The sequence below is a fragment of the Anomaloglossus baeobatrachus genome, chromosome 5, assembly GCF_048569485.1.
Source record: "Anomaloglossus baeobatrachus isolate aAnoBae1 chromosome 5, aAnoBae1.hap1, whole genome shotgun sequence".
NCBI classification, from domain to species: domain Eukaryota; kingdom Metazoa; phylum Chordata; class Amphibia; order Anura; family Aromobatidae; genus Anomaloglossus; species Anomaloglossus baeobatrachus.
In genome coordinates, this window is record NC_134357.1 from 565,953,634 (window position 1) to 565,971,657 (window position 18,024).

General features: G+C 41.6%; 1 protein-coding gene across 1 annotated transcript; it reads right to left on the reverse strand.

The window, feature by feature from the left end:
* Nucleotides 1–1,449: 1,449 nt before the first annotated feature.
* Nucleotides 1,450–16,782, reverse strand: LOC142312378 (uncharacterized). The gene is made up of 5 exons (XM_075351318.1): nucleotides 16,604–16,782; nucleotides 15,563–16,217; nucleotides 15,277–15,374; nucleotides 6,997–7,087; nucleotides 1,450–2,798 (listed from the first exon to the last, which is right to left on the reverse strand). Exons 2-5 carry the CDS (start codon nucleotides 15,693–15,695, stop codon nucleotides 1,705–1,707), a joined length of 1,416 nt encoding a protein of 471 aa, XP_075207433.1. The 5' UTR covers nucleotides 15,696–16,217; nucleotides 16,604–16,782; the 3' UTR covers nucleotides 1,450–1,704.
* Between the last annotated feature and the right edge of the window lie 1,242 nt (nucleotides 16,783–18,024).

The following is an 18,024-nucleotide window of genomic DNA, read 5'->3' on the forward strand; positions in this document are numbered from 1 at the left end:
AGCTCTGCAAGGCAATCAACAGCGGATGATAACGTAACATTATTAAAGTATACTTTACAGAGGGATATGGGGAGGAGGGAGGCTTGCAGTGAGAAAGAGCAAGTAAAGATAAATAGGGTAAAGTCATGCATCTGGGCCAAGGCAATAAAGGGCCTGATTCATGGAGATGTTTTACGTATAATCTTTCTTTATTGAATAATTCACAACAAAAAGACAAAGAACAGAAAGAGAAAAAGATCATAAGTATCATCAACATGACGTATACATCTTGTTACAGACTTAGATTGATTTTCATCCTGTATTCCTCATATTATTGCCACAATTATGCCCTATATTAACTAACAACTTATTGTAGCTAAAACTACTATATATTCTTACATTTGAAACAGAAGGATTACTTATACATCAGTTGTTGTAAATCAGTTTTTCACATCATGTTGGGAATCTCTTCTGTGTCCACACCTTTACATTGAAAAAATTCTAATACCCCACTGAGGTTATATGCACTTCCAAACTTTAATTTTTTTTGATCAAAAGAAAAGAAAAAAGTAAGAACGAGGTAAGAAAGAGTAAGAACTGAAGAAAAGAAGGGTAATATTAGAAGGGTGCACAAGAAGGGCCAAGTCATGGAGATGTTTTCACCAGAATTCTGTCAAAAACATGTTAAAATGTTGCAATTTTGTTTCCCAACTCACAGTAAAGTCACATAAAAATGTTGTCTTTTGTCCAAAGTGAACTGAACTGTGTTGGCTGGGGTGGCCGAGGGTGTGGAGTAGCCGACCCAACAAATCTAACAACATTGAAACCACTTGGGTAGCAATAATTTCTCCAGAAATTTACACCAGCTCTGCTGATTAATAACTGCAATGTGCAAACTACCTTTGGGACTTACTTCTGTGTAAAAACAATGTGCCCATAGTGTCATGGTATGGGCTGTCAGGTAGGAGAATGTTACCTTCCTGACAGGCGTGTGTCAACTGTAAAGATTGGTGCAAAAGAGATAATGCTATGGGGCTGCTTTTCAGGGGTTTACATCGGCCCCATAGTTCCAAGAAAGTGAAATCTTAATTCATCACACCAATACATTTTGGGCATTGAATGCTTACAACTTTGCGTTTGCGGTTTGAGTAAGGCCGTTTTCTGTTGCAGCATGACTTTGCTGCAGCACAAAAAGAGAAGTTTGGTCTGACCTCACAAATATTCTTTTGAAGATTTCCCAAAGACACACTCCCATTCTTGCAGGTCTATGGATTTAGAATAGGATACCAAAAAACATCCTGTAAGTCTAATATGTAGATGTTCTAATACTTTTGTTCATATAGTGTATAGGTATTTCATACAGTGTATATATTAATATAAAATATTCAGTGCACAGGTGTGAAATATACTGCTCAAAAAAATAAAGGGAACACTTTTAAACAAGGATTTTGTATTTAAGTGTTCCCTTTATTTTTTTGAGCAGTGTATATTTGAGCTATTTAGATTCTATTTTAATATTGTATTAATTTGGGGAAAAACATTCCTTAAATTCAAAACATGAATATGGCCTCTCCCCTTTATATGTAACATGACTTTATCAAAATGAAGAGAATTTTATTTTAAAATAAAACATTTTCCACATTCTGGGTATGAAAATGGCTTCTCACCTACGTGAGCTCTCTAATGTTTAACATGAGTTTTGAAATAAAACCTTTTCCCACAATCTCAGCATAGATATGGTTTTTTCCCTATGTGACTTTTTTGATGACTAACCAAATGTGATTTAGACACACAACTTTTCCCACAGTCTAAACATGAAAATGGCTTCTCCCCTGTGTGAGTTCTCTTATGTGTAGTAAGAATTGATGTCTGATTAAAACATTTCCCACATTCTGTACATGAAAATGGCTTCTCCCCTGTGTGAGTTCTTTGATGTTTAACAAGACTTGATTTCTGATTAAAACATTTCCCACAGTCTGAACATGAAAATGGCTTCTCCCCTGTGTGAGTTCTCTGATGTGTAACAAGAGTTGATTTCTTTGAAAAACATATCCCACAGTCTAGACATTGATATGGCTTCTCCCCTGTGTGACTTCTCTGATGTATAAGAAGATGTGATTTCCTTCCAAAACATTTCCCACATTCTGAACATGAAAATGGCGACTCCCCTGTGTGAGTTCTCTGATGTATAAGAAGATGTGATTTCCTTCCAAAACATTTCCCACATTCTAGACATGGATATGGCTTCTCCCCTGTGTGACTTCTCTGATGTGTAATAAGACTTGATTTCTTTGAAAAATGTATCCCACATTCTAGACATGGATATGGCTTCTCCCCTGTGTGACTTCTTTTATGTATAAGAAGATGTGATTTCCTTCCAAAACATTTCCCACATTCTGAACATGAAAATGGTTTTTCCCCAGTGTGAGTTATCTGATGTCTAACAAGAATTGAGTTATTTGCAAAACATTTCCCACATTGTGAACATGGATATGGCTTCTGACCTGAGTGACTTCTCTTATGTACAACAAGGGTTGATTGATAATTGAAATATTTATCACGGTTTGAGCAAGGAATTATCTTCATTCCTTTGATAGTTATAACATCTCTTCTATTACTCTTATTTTCCTTAATAGCCTGTGATGAATCAGAAGATAGGATCTGTTTAATAGGATCACATGGTAGATCTTTGCTGTGAAGCACTGAGGATACAGCTGGGATACTGTAATGTTCTTCATATGTGTCTTGTGGCATGCCAAGATCATATGATGGAAAGTCTGAAGCTGCCAGAAGTCCCTCTGATCTCCTAATACAGTCACCTGCCAAGAATAACACTTTTATTACATGTTCAATAATAGAAATTTGGAAATAGTTTTCTTAAATTATATAAAATGTTCAATAAAATTGCAAGCCATGTTGCAAAATTCGATATTTTACTAATATGTTGGTGGTATTCTAACCAAAGAGCACAGAGCAAGGACCACTAGATAATGATATTAGGCCATCAGGATCAGCTCCAGCAGTTTCCCAATTCAGTGTGAATTCAGCATCTTACTAGGTTCATGTCTCAGAGTATCGGTCACCACTATTTTGTAGTAAGATCCTCAGTGGAGAACCATAAATCAGCCTGTCAGTCAGTACTATTAGGGTTGTCTGTCTGGCACAATTCCTGCCAGCCACATGCATTTTACTGAAGAACGGAGGAACAGTGTGATTATGTATGAAGAAGCTCTAACTTTGTAGAAAGTGTAAAACTGGAAAAGTAAAGTTATTTGTAAACTGGTTTTCTCGTGCTGTGAAAAAAGTGGGAATGTGTGATAAATGAATATACACAGTTATACACCTCATCCCCTGACCTCACCCCTGCTGTACTACAGAACACCAGTGACTGTCTGTCCGCAGTCTCCAACATCATGTCTACTCTCTATCTGAAACGTAACCTTTCCTTATGTGAACTACTTCTACTCCTCCCTCCGTCTACTAACCTCCCTATACCTGACATCTCTTTCTGGGTGTTATGCTTGACATCGAGGTTTCCTTCACCTCCTATATACAATCTCTCACCTGCTCTTGTCACCTGCACCTGAAGATCATCCCTAGAATTTCTCACCATAGAAACAACAAAAACCCTCACTGTGGCCCTGATCCATTTCCGACTTGACAACTGCAATTCTCTATTAATTGGCCTCCCCTCACTAGACTTTCCCTTTTCCAATCCATCCTTAATGCTGCAGCCAGGGTCACTTATCTGGCTAATCATCATTCAGGCACTTTTGCTCTGTGCCAGTCATTGCTTTAACGCTCGCGGCTGATGTATAGGCAGCAAGTGGAAGTAGTGGACCCAAAGGAATACAGGGGGCACCCAGGCTTCTTCTCCTTTGGAGGGAGGGGCCTAACTAAGTGCTCCCTGCAACAGGGTAGTGACCGGGACTGTGGCAGCTGACCCCCAGGGCAGGTGATGGACTCAGGTATAGACACAGGTACAGGCGGTGTGACTGAGGCAGGCTAGACAGGCGGGAGACAGACAGGAGTGGTAGACACGGCAGGGATAGACAGGTGTCATGGATGGTGTGTCTGTTGGTTTGGCTGCTGCTGGTTGGGCTTGGCGGCTGCTGGTTGTGAAGGGGTTAAGATTCTTCCTGAGGATGTCTCTGGCCTCCCTCTAGTGGCCAGTACTCTTAGTGTGTCAGGTTCTGTGCTTGTCAGTTAGACAGGTGGAAAGCTTGGCTCTAATCCCAGTGGGCCTATCTTGTCCAGCCCTTGGTGTATAAAGGAAGAGATTTTGCCTCAAGCTGATGCCGATGATAGTTTTTCCTGTGTCAGTTTGTCTCCAGTGAACATGTCTCAAACACCAGGTCCTTCTTTCATGTTGGCCATGTGCCTGTGCCCCACCAGATACTTCCCCAGCGTGCTCCAGCCTTTCCCTGTGACTGAATAGTTTTCATGTATTTTTCTCTAATGTGCAATGATTATTTTGATTCTGTCTCAATTAGTTTAGAAATGCTATGAAAACTGTTCATTCTCAGTCAAAAAAACGCATAATGGAATTTTTTCTGTCTGAACATGGTCCTGCATTTTTTGGTCATATATACGTTTGTGCTCCATTGTGTTCCCACTGATGAACTTTAACAAAGGACATTGCTAGGAATCCAGTGAAGACTTTTTTTCCATCAGTTTTGCATATTTAATTTTGCTGTACCTAGTATACAATTTATTATATCACATCAATGGACTGCTCACTATTTTGTCCTGTTGGTCATTGAATATTTTTCTGCCTAGGCAGTTGCTACCTAGCCTATTTTTAAGATAATCTCTCTTGGAGGCTAATCCTACCTGGTGTCTTGTACAAGAGTTCCCTGATGTAGTGGGTGGATGATCGTGTGGTCCTAAGGGAATTTTTTGATCATCAGGAGTTGGCATTTTAGGATTTTGCTGGCTGTACCCAGTTATTTTCCTATCCTTTGGTATCTACTTTAGCAGGGCCTCTCTTTGCTTAAGTCTATCCCTAACCAACTGTGTATTATTTGCTTCTTATATCATTGTCAATATATGTTGGGGGCTTTAACTTTTCCTTTGGGGCTGCTTTCAGGAAAGATAAGATTTCTTTCTTCTTCTTTGAGGCTAGCTAGTTTTTTACGTGGTGACGAGGCATTTAGGTAGAGTAGGTACGCTCCACCGCTATTTCTAGGTGTGTAGAATTAGTTATGGTGTTGCCGCTTGTTAGTTACCAGCCGCTCTTGTGGTCTTTTTCCTTTGTTTTCCAGGTTTTGTTCCCCCTGGACTCCAAGGGGTAGTGGATCTTAGTTTTTGGGTTGCCACTATTTCTGGATAAGGGATGGTGGATATCTACGGCAATGTCAGCAGTCTCCTGACTATAACAGACAGGTATGGGAAGGCAGGTACAGGAAATTGATAAGGATAAATGGGACCTGAGAACTAGCTAGTAGACTGAGATGCTGACTAACTAGGAGTGATGAGCAGGCACCTCCCCTAATGGGAGGGTGCCTTAAATACATAATGCCTCTCAGCCATAGGCTGAGAGGCATTTCTGAAAAATGGCGTGCCTCCACTTTAAGATGAGGGCTGGTGTGCACACGCGTGCCTGAAGCACACTCCTGGGAGACCGTGGCTGCGTGCACAGGCCTTGGGGAGGGGAAGGAGAGAGCAGCACTTGTGAATGGCCGCCAGAGTGTGAGGGAGATAAGTTAGCATCTCTGCAAGGACGCTGGCGCTACAATTGCATTGGCTGCTCATACATTATAGGATCCAATTTAAATTGCTTGTTCCACAATGCTCTTCACAAAGTGGCACCCCCTACCTCTCCACCCTTATCTCTATCTATCACCCTACGCTCCACAAATTAACCTCGACTATCTGGCCTGTCTACAGCAACATTTTTCCATACTGAGTCTAGGAAACCCTTATATTTTAAAGCGGTGATCCAGAACTACTCTGTATCTAAGGCTATGTGCGCAAGTTGAGTCGGAGTACCTGCAGTTTATTCTGCACGTTTTCCTTCCCTTAGTTTTTGACGAAATGGCTTTTGACCATTTTTTAGCGCTAAAAACGTATGCGTATTTACCGCGTTTTTAGTGCGTTTTCAGCGTTTTTTACCTGCGTTTTCACCTGCGTTTCTGCAGATGCGTTTTGTAGATCAAGACACTGAGAAATAAAGTTGGAATAGTCAAAAAGAATGAAAAAAGGGGAAAAAAAAAGGATAAAATTAACTTTTAATAAAACTATATGGAAAATTATCAATTTTAATGAAATAATAGCGGTTATGCACATTTTAACAGAAAAATAGGTAAAGTTTATTAATTTTTAGCACTTAAATTTTCGGTTATTGTGTGTGTGTAAAGGAACATTATAACCCTTTCATTTTATACCAGAAAAGCATGCGTTTTTGAAGCCAAAAACGCAGTGGAAAAGCAGGTAAAAAGCATGAAAAACGCAGGAAAATTGATTTTGGTTGCATTTTGCCATTTCTCATTGACTCCAATGTTAAGGAAACGCTGCAGAAATGGCAAAAACAACGGACATGCTGCTTCTTTTTCAGCATGTTTTTTGACCCAAAATATGCAAATTAAACGCTGCAGAAAAAAAAGCAAAGTGCAGACAGGATTTCATCTTTTCCCATAGACTTTGCTGGAAAACAAAAACGCATGCGTTTTAGCGCAAAAGCGCTGCAGCTAAAAACACTGCGGAAACACGGGAAAAAACGCAACGTGCGCACATAGCCTAAGGCTTTTGAACACGTGTCCTATTTTAGAATATCCCTGCACATCAGTGCTGTAATCCACTAATATACAAGGTATCAATGACTGACCAGTATAAATAATATGGAACATGTACATTTTACTATAAACTGCACATTCCCCGTGTCTAGCATGTTCGGGAAACCTCTTACACTTTATTTTTAGGATAATAAGTTTTGTTCATTATTTTTAGTCCCATATTGTAGCAGCTGCTGAATGAGAAGAATCTGTGACTTCTCTGCATTTAGTGGTCACTACTCACCTGGGCGGTTATCTGTAGGAATCTCCTCCTTACTCCGCTCATCACCCCTCACATATGTCTCTGTAGTATTAATATGGGTCAGATCTTCCCCCTGAAACAAATATATTGTAAAAGTCACAGACAGATGGAGAAGACACATCTACGATCAGCTCTAATCCTACCACCTCCACCATTCTTATTACACAAGTATAAAACATATAATGTTGAGGTGGGCCTTTCCATCAAATACTTAATTAACCTCTTGACATAGGGGATTGTGGGAAGTATGTCTAATGAAATCAATTCACCTTACATAAGCCAGTTTACAGATATAGTGAGTGATACATTCAAGATGGCCCCCGATGACGTCATAGACTCACACATCAGCATCACCGCAAATCCGCCCTGATGATGTCATAGACCCGCCCATCAACATCACCGTAGATCCGCCGTGATGACATCATAGACCTGCCCATCAGCATCTCAGATCCGCCCATTGGTTAACCCATGGACTGTCCCACTAACCAATGGGCATATCAGAACATGCCTACGCCCCTAGCCTATATAAGATGCCGCATGACTAATAAAAGCTTTCTTGGTGCCATTTACTCTGAAGAAGAGATTTCACATCTGACTCTGTCCGGTGTTAACTCTTTTAAGCATGCACTTGATCCACACTTATTAGGTCGGGAGCAGGCACCTCATGAACTTTGTAAGAGTTCATCATTTTTGTGCCGATCGCGGGGCCAACATAGGAGAAACCCTAAAATCTTGAGGACCGGCGATTGGAACGGCAAGATGCGCAACATACACGAATCCTGATCAACTCCTAACACGGTCTGCTGATTTTTTCATAATCTGTAGTCTTTCCTCTGGTCTCGGGGTGTGCTGTGCTGATTGTCTGACAGTGTCCGGTTTTTGTAATATCTGTGACAGCAGAAGGGTCCCTCAGCTGTTGGCCATTTTGATTTCAGAAGAACCCTCATGTGTTCATTTGTTATGTGTTTTCTAGAGGGGAGATTGACTGGTAGTTAAGAGAGCAAGTCAGTTTTTGAGCAGTGTCTGGAAAACGTGTAAAGGATATTGTTTGTGGTACAGTTTACGGTTGTCGCCTGTGGTACAGTTTGTGGTTCTGTGAGGAAAAACATGGGACTGCTGGTACATGGTAATTTATCTTGGGGCCTAGCGCAGTGTAGCGTGGAACAACTGGTTCGGATACCATTGGGGTATAGCGTTTAAGTTGCATGGTGTGGCTGGTATGTGGCAGTCTTGGGGCATAACGCTAGACTTGAAGTGGCTTGTACAGATACCATTGGGGCTTAGCGCAAGCTTGAGTGATACAATTGGTATGAGGTGTTTTGGGGTCTAGAAAGAGCAGTGGACGTGAATCGGCTGGTTCGGGCACCTTGTAGCCAGAAGTGACACCATTGGTGTCTTTGTGAATTATGGAATGCAAAGGAACTGGGCAGGGACATCTTGATGAGGTGCTTGTTACAGACTTAAAAAACTTGACTCACAACTTGAACAATAAGTAATCTCCCCGTCTTTTTGTTTGTCAGATAATGTGAAGAAATTGATTGTCAGAGAATGTTTAGTGTAGGTTTGAAACTAAAAATGGCTGAAAGCACATGGTTGGTTGGGATCTTAAAATGGCTGCCGAAAACACAAGGTATGTTTTTTATTTTAAAAAACTGGCCGACAGAGCATGTGGCTGTATTCAAACCCAAAATGATGGCCGAGGCATGGTCAAGACAAAGACAGGAAGTGAGTGGGTGATGTGTGAGGTAACCAGAAGACCATAGGTTGTGTGAATGTCTGAACAAAAAACTGGTGGACTACTACATAGTTAGACAGAAAAAAGAGTGTTTTTAATCTATAGTTGGACTAGGATCGTGGCTATGTATATGTGTGTGTAATATATATATATATATATATATATATATATCACACATACACACACATATATATATATATATACACACACACACTTATATATATACACACACACACTATTACATCCAATAGTCTGTACTTTATACACACACTGTGTATAATATATATTATATACATACACACACACACACACACACATATATACTGAATGAATATATATATATATATATATATATATATATATATATATATATATATATATATATATATATATATATATATATATATATATGTGTGTGTGTAAATATATGTATAATATAAAATGCGTGTGTATAAAGTACAGACTGCAGAATGTTGGCGGGAAAGTTTTTGAACAGATGTAAAATCAGTTTCCCCCCCCACATGTTCCTACAGTCTTAACAAAGAAACTTGGGGTGGCTGTAGAAGACACTTAAGATAGACATTTTCCCTTATTCAGAGAGATCCAATATGCAGGTTATATTGAAGTGAAGCAGATGACTCAGGACATTCATAAAAACAATATCTTATTAAAAGGAGATTAGATAAAAATGAGTATTTGCAATGTGAGTCTCAGGGATCAATTTTAAAGTCCATTGCAATATTGAATATGAAAGATTAAAGACAGCAATAAAAGAAAACCTTAAATAAATGTTCCTTGGAGGAAGATGATAATGATAAAAAAAGAAAAAATATACATTTCCATTTTGTGGATGGAGGAATGAGTCTGAGAGTTGCATGTTTTAAAATATCCAATGGAATAGAGGGATTTTAACTTGTTAACTTGTGTCCTGCAAGAGGAGAAGACCTGTATGTCTTGGCTGAGGGGGAGGAACAACCTTCCAAAAACTTGTAGAACAGGATTTTTGTCTCACCTTACAGGGGGGGTTTATTGTTTATTGCAATCTAAAAGCCAACTGAATAAAAGAAGAAAATTAATTTTGGATTTTAGATTTATTAATGGATACTGAAACATAGACGTCTGTTTATTCAGATAGTTTTCTATGGCAAATCAGCATTTCATGATGATTTGTTTGGGAAATTCATTTTTTATTTCATACATCTGTTCCCAGATGGCCAGTATTTATTTTTTCTACTTTTTTCTTCCTCCATGGACATAAAGACGTTATATATGATAATGTCCTTAATTATGCAAATATGAACGTCTCTATATCCAGAGGTTGTTTTGTGTTAGTTATAATAATCTTTAATAAAAATCTAGTTTACTAATGATAATAATTTAGTTTAAGGTACATGGATGATTTATGGCATACTGTTTTCATATTTAATGTCTTGAATCATGTATTTTCTTTTTGTAGAAAGAAAGATTACAATGCAGATTTCTGTGGTTCAAGCAAAGGTCGAAGAGCCATTGAAAAGGTTTTCCATTTTAAAGTTACACATAACACAATATTTATGGTGTTCCTGGTTAGGTACAATCTACACAATGTGACTTTTATGCCCAAATGTAGAACTCCGGTGCCACAAACTTTTTGAATCCAGTTATGCACTGGGTAATGGATTAAAAAAGGGAGAGGAAAGATGATGTGGAAAGTCACACCTATAAAGTCACACCTATTTTTAAGTTTTTAATTTGTTCACTGATTGAGGGTCTTTTCAAGTTGTCTTTATATTTTTATCTGTAAGGAGGATACAGCAGACATACATACAGCTCCTACAAAAATTAAGAGACCACTGCAAAATTGTCAGATTTTAAGATTTTTCTCTTTCTAGGTATATTTTTGAGTAAAATGTAAATTTTTTTTTAATCTATAAACTACTGACAATATGTCCCAATTCCAGCCTTGCAGAAGTATAACCAGATCATCACCGATCTTCCACCAAATTTCTCAGTGCGTGCAAAACACTGTGGCTTGTACGCCTCTCCAGGTCTCTATCTAACCATTAGACGACCAGGTGTTGGGAAAACATGAAAATTAGACTCGTCAGAGAAGAATACCTTACTCTAGAAATTGGGCAGGAATTGGGCAGATTATGCTTTGTGAAGGATGTATGAATCAAGCTGCATACAAGGTTATCCTGGAAAAACAGTTGCTTCCTTCTGCTCAGGCAATGTTGCCCAACTCTGAGGACTGGTTCTTCCAGCAGGACAATGTACTATGCCACACAGGTAGGTCAATCAATGTGAAGATGAAAGACCACCACATCAAAACCCTGTCATGGCCAACCCAATCTCTAGACCTGAACCCCATTGAAAACCTCTGGAATGTAATCAAGAGGAAGATGAATAGTCACAAGCCATCAAACAAAGAAGAATTGCTTCAATTTTTGCACCAGGAGAGGCATAAGGTCACCCAAAAGCAGTGTGAAAGAGTGGTGGAAAGCATGCCAAGATGCATGAAAGCTATAATTAAAAATAAGGGCTTTTCCACAAAATATTGATTTTTGAACTCTTCCTGAGTTAAAACATTATTAGCATTTTTGTTTCTAAATGATTATGAACTTATTTTCTTTACATTATTTGAGGTCTGCAAGCAATACATTTTTTTGGTTATTTTGACCATTTCTCATTTTCAGAAAATAAAAACAAAATGTATTGCTTGGAATTTCAGAGACATGTTGCCAGTAGTTTATAGAATAAAAGAAACATTTACATTTTACTCAAAAATATACCTACTGTATAAAGAGAAAAATCAGAAAAACTGACAATTTTGCAGTGGTCTCTTAATTTTTACCAGAGTTGTATATCTCATGATTGCTCTGATGTAATAAGAATTGTCAGGTTTTGAACATGTCTCAGATGAGCCCACTAGTAATGCAGATTTTCAGTTTTTCCGCAGATGGATCCAGATACTAAGATGCTGGTTGATTCTATACTGAATATGCTGAGGTTATGCAACATGAGGTAATAAAAGTCAAACCACTCACACCTCTCCCATCGGAATAGGAGAAAGAGATGAAGATTTGCAATCACTGTGGTACATAGAGCGGAAAGGGATAATATAGTCAAATGTGGAGATAGGCAGCAGATCTTTTCTAGTGTGACATGATAAACCTATAAAGACCATAACGTGTGAATGAGCCCAGATGGAGGCTCTCATGTTATCAAATGACCCTGGCACAGTGGAGAAAAAGCTTACATCTGATCTGAGCTGACTGATGGAGCCAGAGGAGATGTTCGCACAGATGCAGCTGATCAGGAAATAGTGAACAGGCCTAGAATTAAGAGTATTTAGTTATGAAGACCAGTACCATACCTCGGTGGCATCTGTCACGTCCACGACATTTGTCACTCCTTGTTTTCTTAAATCCCTACAGGATCGATTCAGCAAGGAAAAAAGTGAGACGTAGGGAGCCAGCTGACTGAGAAAGGTCTGTGGACAAAGGGCGGTAAGCTTTCTCTGCCATGAGCTCTCTACTCAGTGATGGCCCATGTAACCTATGGACTTATACATGTGACAAATACCATCGTAAGTGTAGTGATGAACAAGGTATAGGTGGCACCAGGGTTCAGTACCCAGGTGGCCAGATATACCCAGTTTTGTAAGACATGTGCCTAATACAAGGTAGAAAACCTGTAAAGACCTCATAGAAACACACCCCTCATCTGCTCTACTGCTCCACATACGTGGTTTGTATGAGTTTGTGCGTGTTGTGTGAATTTCTTTTCAGGCCTGCTCTGAAACATATCCAGTACAGAAAACGTTACTGCTGAAAAACTCATGATGCTGCTGTTGTTATGTAAAAATGGAGTTCATAAAAGTGGTAAAAGTACATATTTTATAGCAGAGGTCATTATAGAGATCTTACAGTATCTGGGGATAAGCAACTTTCCCCACTCCTCACCGTCCACAAAGCTGTTGGAATTTGGAAAGGCTGAATGAACATCAAAATTTAACAATCCACAAGATAATGGTGGATGCTGAAAAATCTAGTAACAAATGTTTGTTTTCCTTTTACTTAATAAATAGATCTCCATATAAAAGATACTTTTTGGCTTAGCACCTAGATCATGATTATATTTCTCACAGATACTACAGATACAGTGTGATATCCTGACTAGAGATCTACGAGCCTTATACAACTCCCTAGGCAGTATGGTACATGTGTTAATTCTCCAATTCCAGATCCTAAATCCGTGTCTGGACCACATGGTCTCAAGCCAGGAGACTGAGTGATCCTAAAAAGACAAGAGCCATGAGTCAAGATAAGATGGGCCGATACAGCTTTTCCCAACCACAACAACTACCATGAAGCTTGAGGTAAACCCCCATCTGCACATAACAGGCGCTGTAAAGAGTCATCGTACCAACAGAATGAGGGTCACAACACACATAGTGCTGGATTAGCTCCCATAAGACCTTATAGAAAATGTCTAGATCGGAGTTGATACACGGGAAATAACCAAGATAAGGGAACAATGGGTACAGGAACATTACATGAATTAAGGCCCTGTCACACTAAGCAACTTACCAGCGATCCCAACAACGATACAACCTGATAGGGATCGCTGGTAAGTTGCTAGGAGGTCGCTGGTGAGATGTCACACTAAGCAACGCTCCAGCGATCCCACCAGCAACCTGACCTGGCATGTATCGCTGGAGCGTCGCTACACGGGTTGCTGGTGAGCTGTCACACAGGCAGATCTAACCAGCAACCAGTGAACAGCCCCCAGCCAGCAGCGACGCGTGGAAGCGATGCTGCGCTTGGTAACTAAGGTAAATATCGGGTAACCAACCCGATATTTACCTTGGTTACCAGCGCACACTGCTTAGCGCTGGCTCCCTGCACACCTAGCCACAGTACACATCGGGTTAATTACCCGATGTGTACTCTGCTACGTGTGCAGGCAGCAGGAGCCGGCTTCTGCGGACGCTGGTAACCACGGTAAACAATGGGTAACCAAGAAGCCCTTACCTTGGTTACCCAATATTTACCTTCGTTACCAGCGTCCGACACTCTCACACTGTCAGTGCCGGCTCCCTGCACTCCTAGCCACAGTACACATCGGGTTAATTACCCAATGTGTAGGAAAGTCCCGAGGACGCGGATAACACTCGGATCTCGACTAAAGGCCACTTTAGAGATAAATCTTTGTCAGATCTGTGGTTGCAGTGAAATCATGTACATATTGTTCCATTTGTACACAGCCAAAAACCTGGCACTGATTGTACACAATTTCACTGCAACCACAGATCTGCCGCAGATTTATCTCTGTGTGTAAAGTGGCCTTAGGAATCAGTATTTCAGAAACAGTAATGCTAAAAGCTGCAGCATAACGATAAGAAGCTTATTCTTACAATTGCCTTACTCTTTCTAACTGATTTATCTCAAAATCTGGGTGAGCTATTTTCCATTAAATAGTCTGTTCCAAGAACTGGGAAGTTACCTACGCTTTTGTGAACTGTGTGCGCGGGATGTGATCAAGTGTATAAGTTTGAACAACTATTTTTGTTTCTAGTGTTCTTCCCTGTGTAAGGAAGATGATGGAAAAATGAATAGAAACATCAGTTCCCATTTTCTTAGCTCAGGAGGTTAGTTGTTCTGTAGATATAGAACAGGTAGGCCCCTTCAGTCTTTTACAGTCACCAACTAGGCAGACAGGGTAGGGCGAATACATCAGACTCTAATCAAAGTCTGTCCCAAATGGAAGAAAGACTTAGCATTGCTCGTTTAACAGACAGCAAAAACTAAAGAGTTGCAATTAAGGTATTAGAGGCTGATGAGTTAGGAGACCACAGTAGGGTCAGAAGGTTAACAAAGTATTTAGGTTTAGGGGGGACTGTTGAGGTTGGCCTTTCCATCAAATACTTAATTAACTTCTTCACATAGGGGATTGTGGGAAGTATGTCCAATGAAATTGATTCACCTTACATAAGCCAGTTTACAGATATAGTGTGTGTGACACATCCAAGATGGCCCCCCGATGACATCCTAGACCCGCCCATCAGCATCACCGCAGATCCGCCCCAATGACATCATAGGCCCGCCCAGCAGCATCACCGCAGATCTGCCCTGATGATGTCATAGACCCGCCCATCAGCATCACTACATATCCACCCTGATGATGTCATAGTCCCGCCCATCCGCATTACAGATCCACCCACTGGTTGGACTGTCCCGCTGACCAATGGGCATATCCGAACATGCCTACACCTCTAGCCTGTATAAGATGCCGCATGACTAATAAAAGCTCTCTTGGTTCCATTTACTCTGATCAAAAAGAGATTTCACATCTGAGTGTCCAGTGTTAACTCTTTTAAGCATGCAGTTGATCCACCTCAATTAGGTCAGAAGCAGGCAACTCGTGAACCTTTGTAAGAGTTCATCCTAACAATAATACTGGTGGATAAAACAAGACTGTGCACAAGAGCTTCACAGCCGTCTACACATCATAGGGGGATTTCATGGCACCTTCTCTCCATCTACCTGATGATCCTGAGGAACATCGGGATCTTCTTGTTTACAGGTCTGTGGGAGAAGAGGACGGGGACATCTCTCTGGTGTTGTCCTCTTACTGGATAGACCTGGTGCCAACACATTCTGAGGAACATCGGGATCTTCTTGTTTACAGTCCTGTGGGAGAAGAGGACGGGGACATCTCTCTGGTGTTGTCCTCTTACTGGATAGACCTGGAGGAGACACATACAGGGACTGAATTCATTCCTTACATACAGATAATTATAGGCCGTGTGTATTTAGTCCTGTCTATTACCTGGTGATGTGAGGGGCTGGGGAACCTCCATCATGACGTCCTTGTACAGATCTTTGTGTCCTTCTAAATACTCCCACTCCTCCATGGAGAAATAGACGGTGACGTCCTGACACCTTATAGGAACCTGACACATACAATGATACCGTCACCCCCGATCCCTTCATAGCGTTACTGTATAATGTCCCAGCATTCCCAGCAGTGTCACCTCTCCAGTCAGCAGCTCAATCATCTTGTAGGTGAGTTCTAGGATCTTCTGGTCATTGATGTCCTCATGTATCGGGGGGTGAGGTCCCGTGATTGGGCTCAGGGGTCTTCCCCATCCCTCAGACACAGGGGCCTGACAGCGCTCACTAGAGGTCTTCTTCACTACTGTGTAATCCTGGTTATGGAGAGACACAGTAATAAATCTCACTCCAGACATTTCCAGAGTCCTCACCTCTCCAGTTCTGTCCATCTGTTATTCCCATAGATAAGAATGATGTAATGTGACGTCATCAGAATCTCTCACCTCTCCAGTAAGCCGGAAGAGGATCTCTAGGGTGAGGTGTAATATCCTCTCCGCCATCTTGTCCCTGTCCATATCCATCCTTCACGGGGCAATCAGGAGAATTCTCTTCTATAGATCTCCACTGAGAGGATCCGATATTGTAGGGACCTGAATGGGGAGAAGATGACAATTATAAGATAATAAGGGGAAACATATGAGGAGACAGATCGTGTAGATTGTGTGTGGAGTGAAATATAAGGTTAATATCCGGTCAGGACGGATCCTCGGTGATTGAGGTCACAGTGATGTCACCGTAACATGACTTACAGCCAATCGAAGGTCACAGCAATCACGTGTCATACATAGTGACATCACGGCTGTGACCAATGATGTAGCTGCAGTGACGTCATCAGAGACTGAACACACAGGAGCATCAGCCCGAGAACAACACAACCGCACTCTATAATCCACCTGCTGCGCCCCCTGTGCACTCTCCACAGCAGAGGATGTCGGGGGAAGGCTCCGGTCTGTCGGATTCTCCACAGATCTTTTACCTCCAACAGATAAACAGCAGCGAATAGAGAACACAGGAGCCGACAGCCGAGCGTCCCTGTATACGGGAGAAACCACCGAGCGACCGACTGTTCTCCCCCAGCATCTAATGTGTATGGAGCCTGAGCCCAGTAATGGGGAATCTCCACACACCTCCACCTGCAGAGCCGCACACTAGATATATGGCTGCTCTGTGCTTCCAGGACCTGTGATGATGTCACATGGAGGGGAGGAGTCAGGGGTCACATGGTCAGCTCCTCAGTGTATGCAGGACTCTGCTGTGCTGGGTGTCATGGTGCTGGATGAGGGGAAGGTTATGTGTGGGGTCAGGAGGGGTTTACAGTGTGGATGTAGCAGAGCCGTGTGTGTTAGGGTCTTGACCTCCTGAAGATGAAGGAATGCTCCGCTCTGTCCTGCACACGGTGATGTTATATGGAGCTGTCTGGACGCTCTGCACTCACAGCTTATTGCTCCTTTCTGGTGTTTCCGCACTGTATGGCCTGAGGCCTCGATCAGAGACATCACCCCCTCCCCTCCCCCTCCTCAATGTTTTCCTCTGTGTAGAGCCGCCTCATTGCTTTCACCATTCCTCTAGTTCCCTCAGAACTACAAGTCTTCCCTCATAAAACTCTGTCGGTGTGTGGTCACTAAGTGTGGATCTATAAGTGTGCAGAAAATGAATTAGGCCACAAATCTAGATTATGCACTCATTCATTCATTCATCATCATCATCTCTACTCTCCATCATCTAATTATCGTGTGTGCTCTCTTCACAGGTATGTCTGCCAACTACTCATCTTTCCCATGAATTGCCTGTCTTTGTGTACCCTGCTTTCTGTGCAATTGGTATGTCTGTAACTGACCACTCCATGAACCCTCATTCTCACTTTTCTTTATGACCCCGTTATCTCTGCCTATACTATCCAACAGCTGGGTTGAGCTTTGATTTAAGTAATTAAAGGGGTGGTCCATCCATTTTTTTTATTTTCTCTATGAGTTCCACTTACCATTATAGGCATTTTCTGCATTGGCTTCTATTTCCAGTTCTGGCACTGAGCGGCGCTATCCTGCACGCTCAGTGCCAGTCACATGACCCCCTGGTGCTGTGGCCGCTAGTATCCTCTTACATCCCGTTAATTCCGGGCTCTCAAACTAGACGGGTACATCAGAGGATGCTGGCGCCACTCACATTGATTGACTGGGCTGTGGGCGGTGACTACTGTACGTCACAGCCCAGCTTTGAGGGGAGGATCCGGAGGATGGCACAGTGTGGAGAGGTGAAGACATTAGCGTCCGGCAGATGGTGAGGCACGGGGCACCAGTGTGGAGAACAGGCGGGGTTCTTCAGCTGAAATCCCCCCTGTCACGTAAGTATGTGATCTCACTCTCCGCCCGCTCTGCTGCGATATCAGGAGAGCGGGCG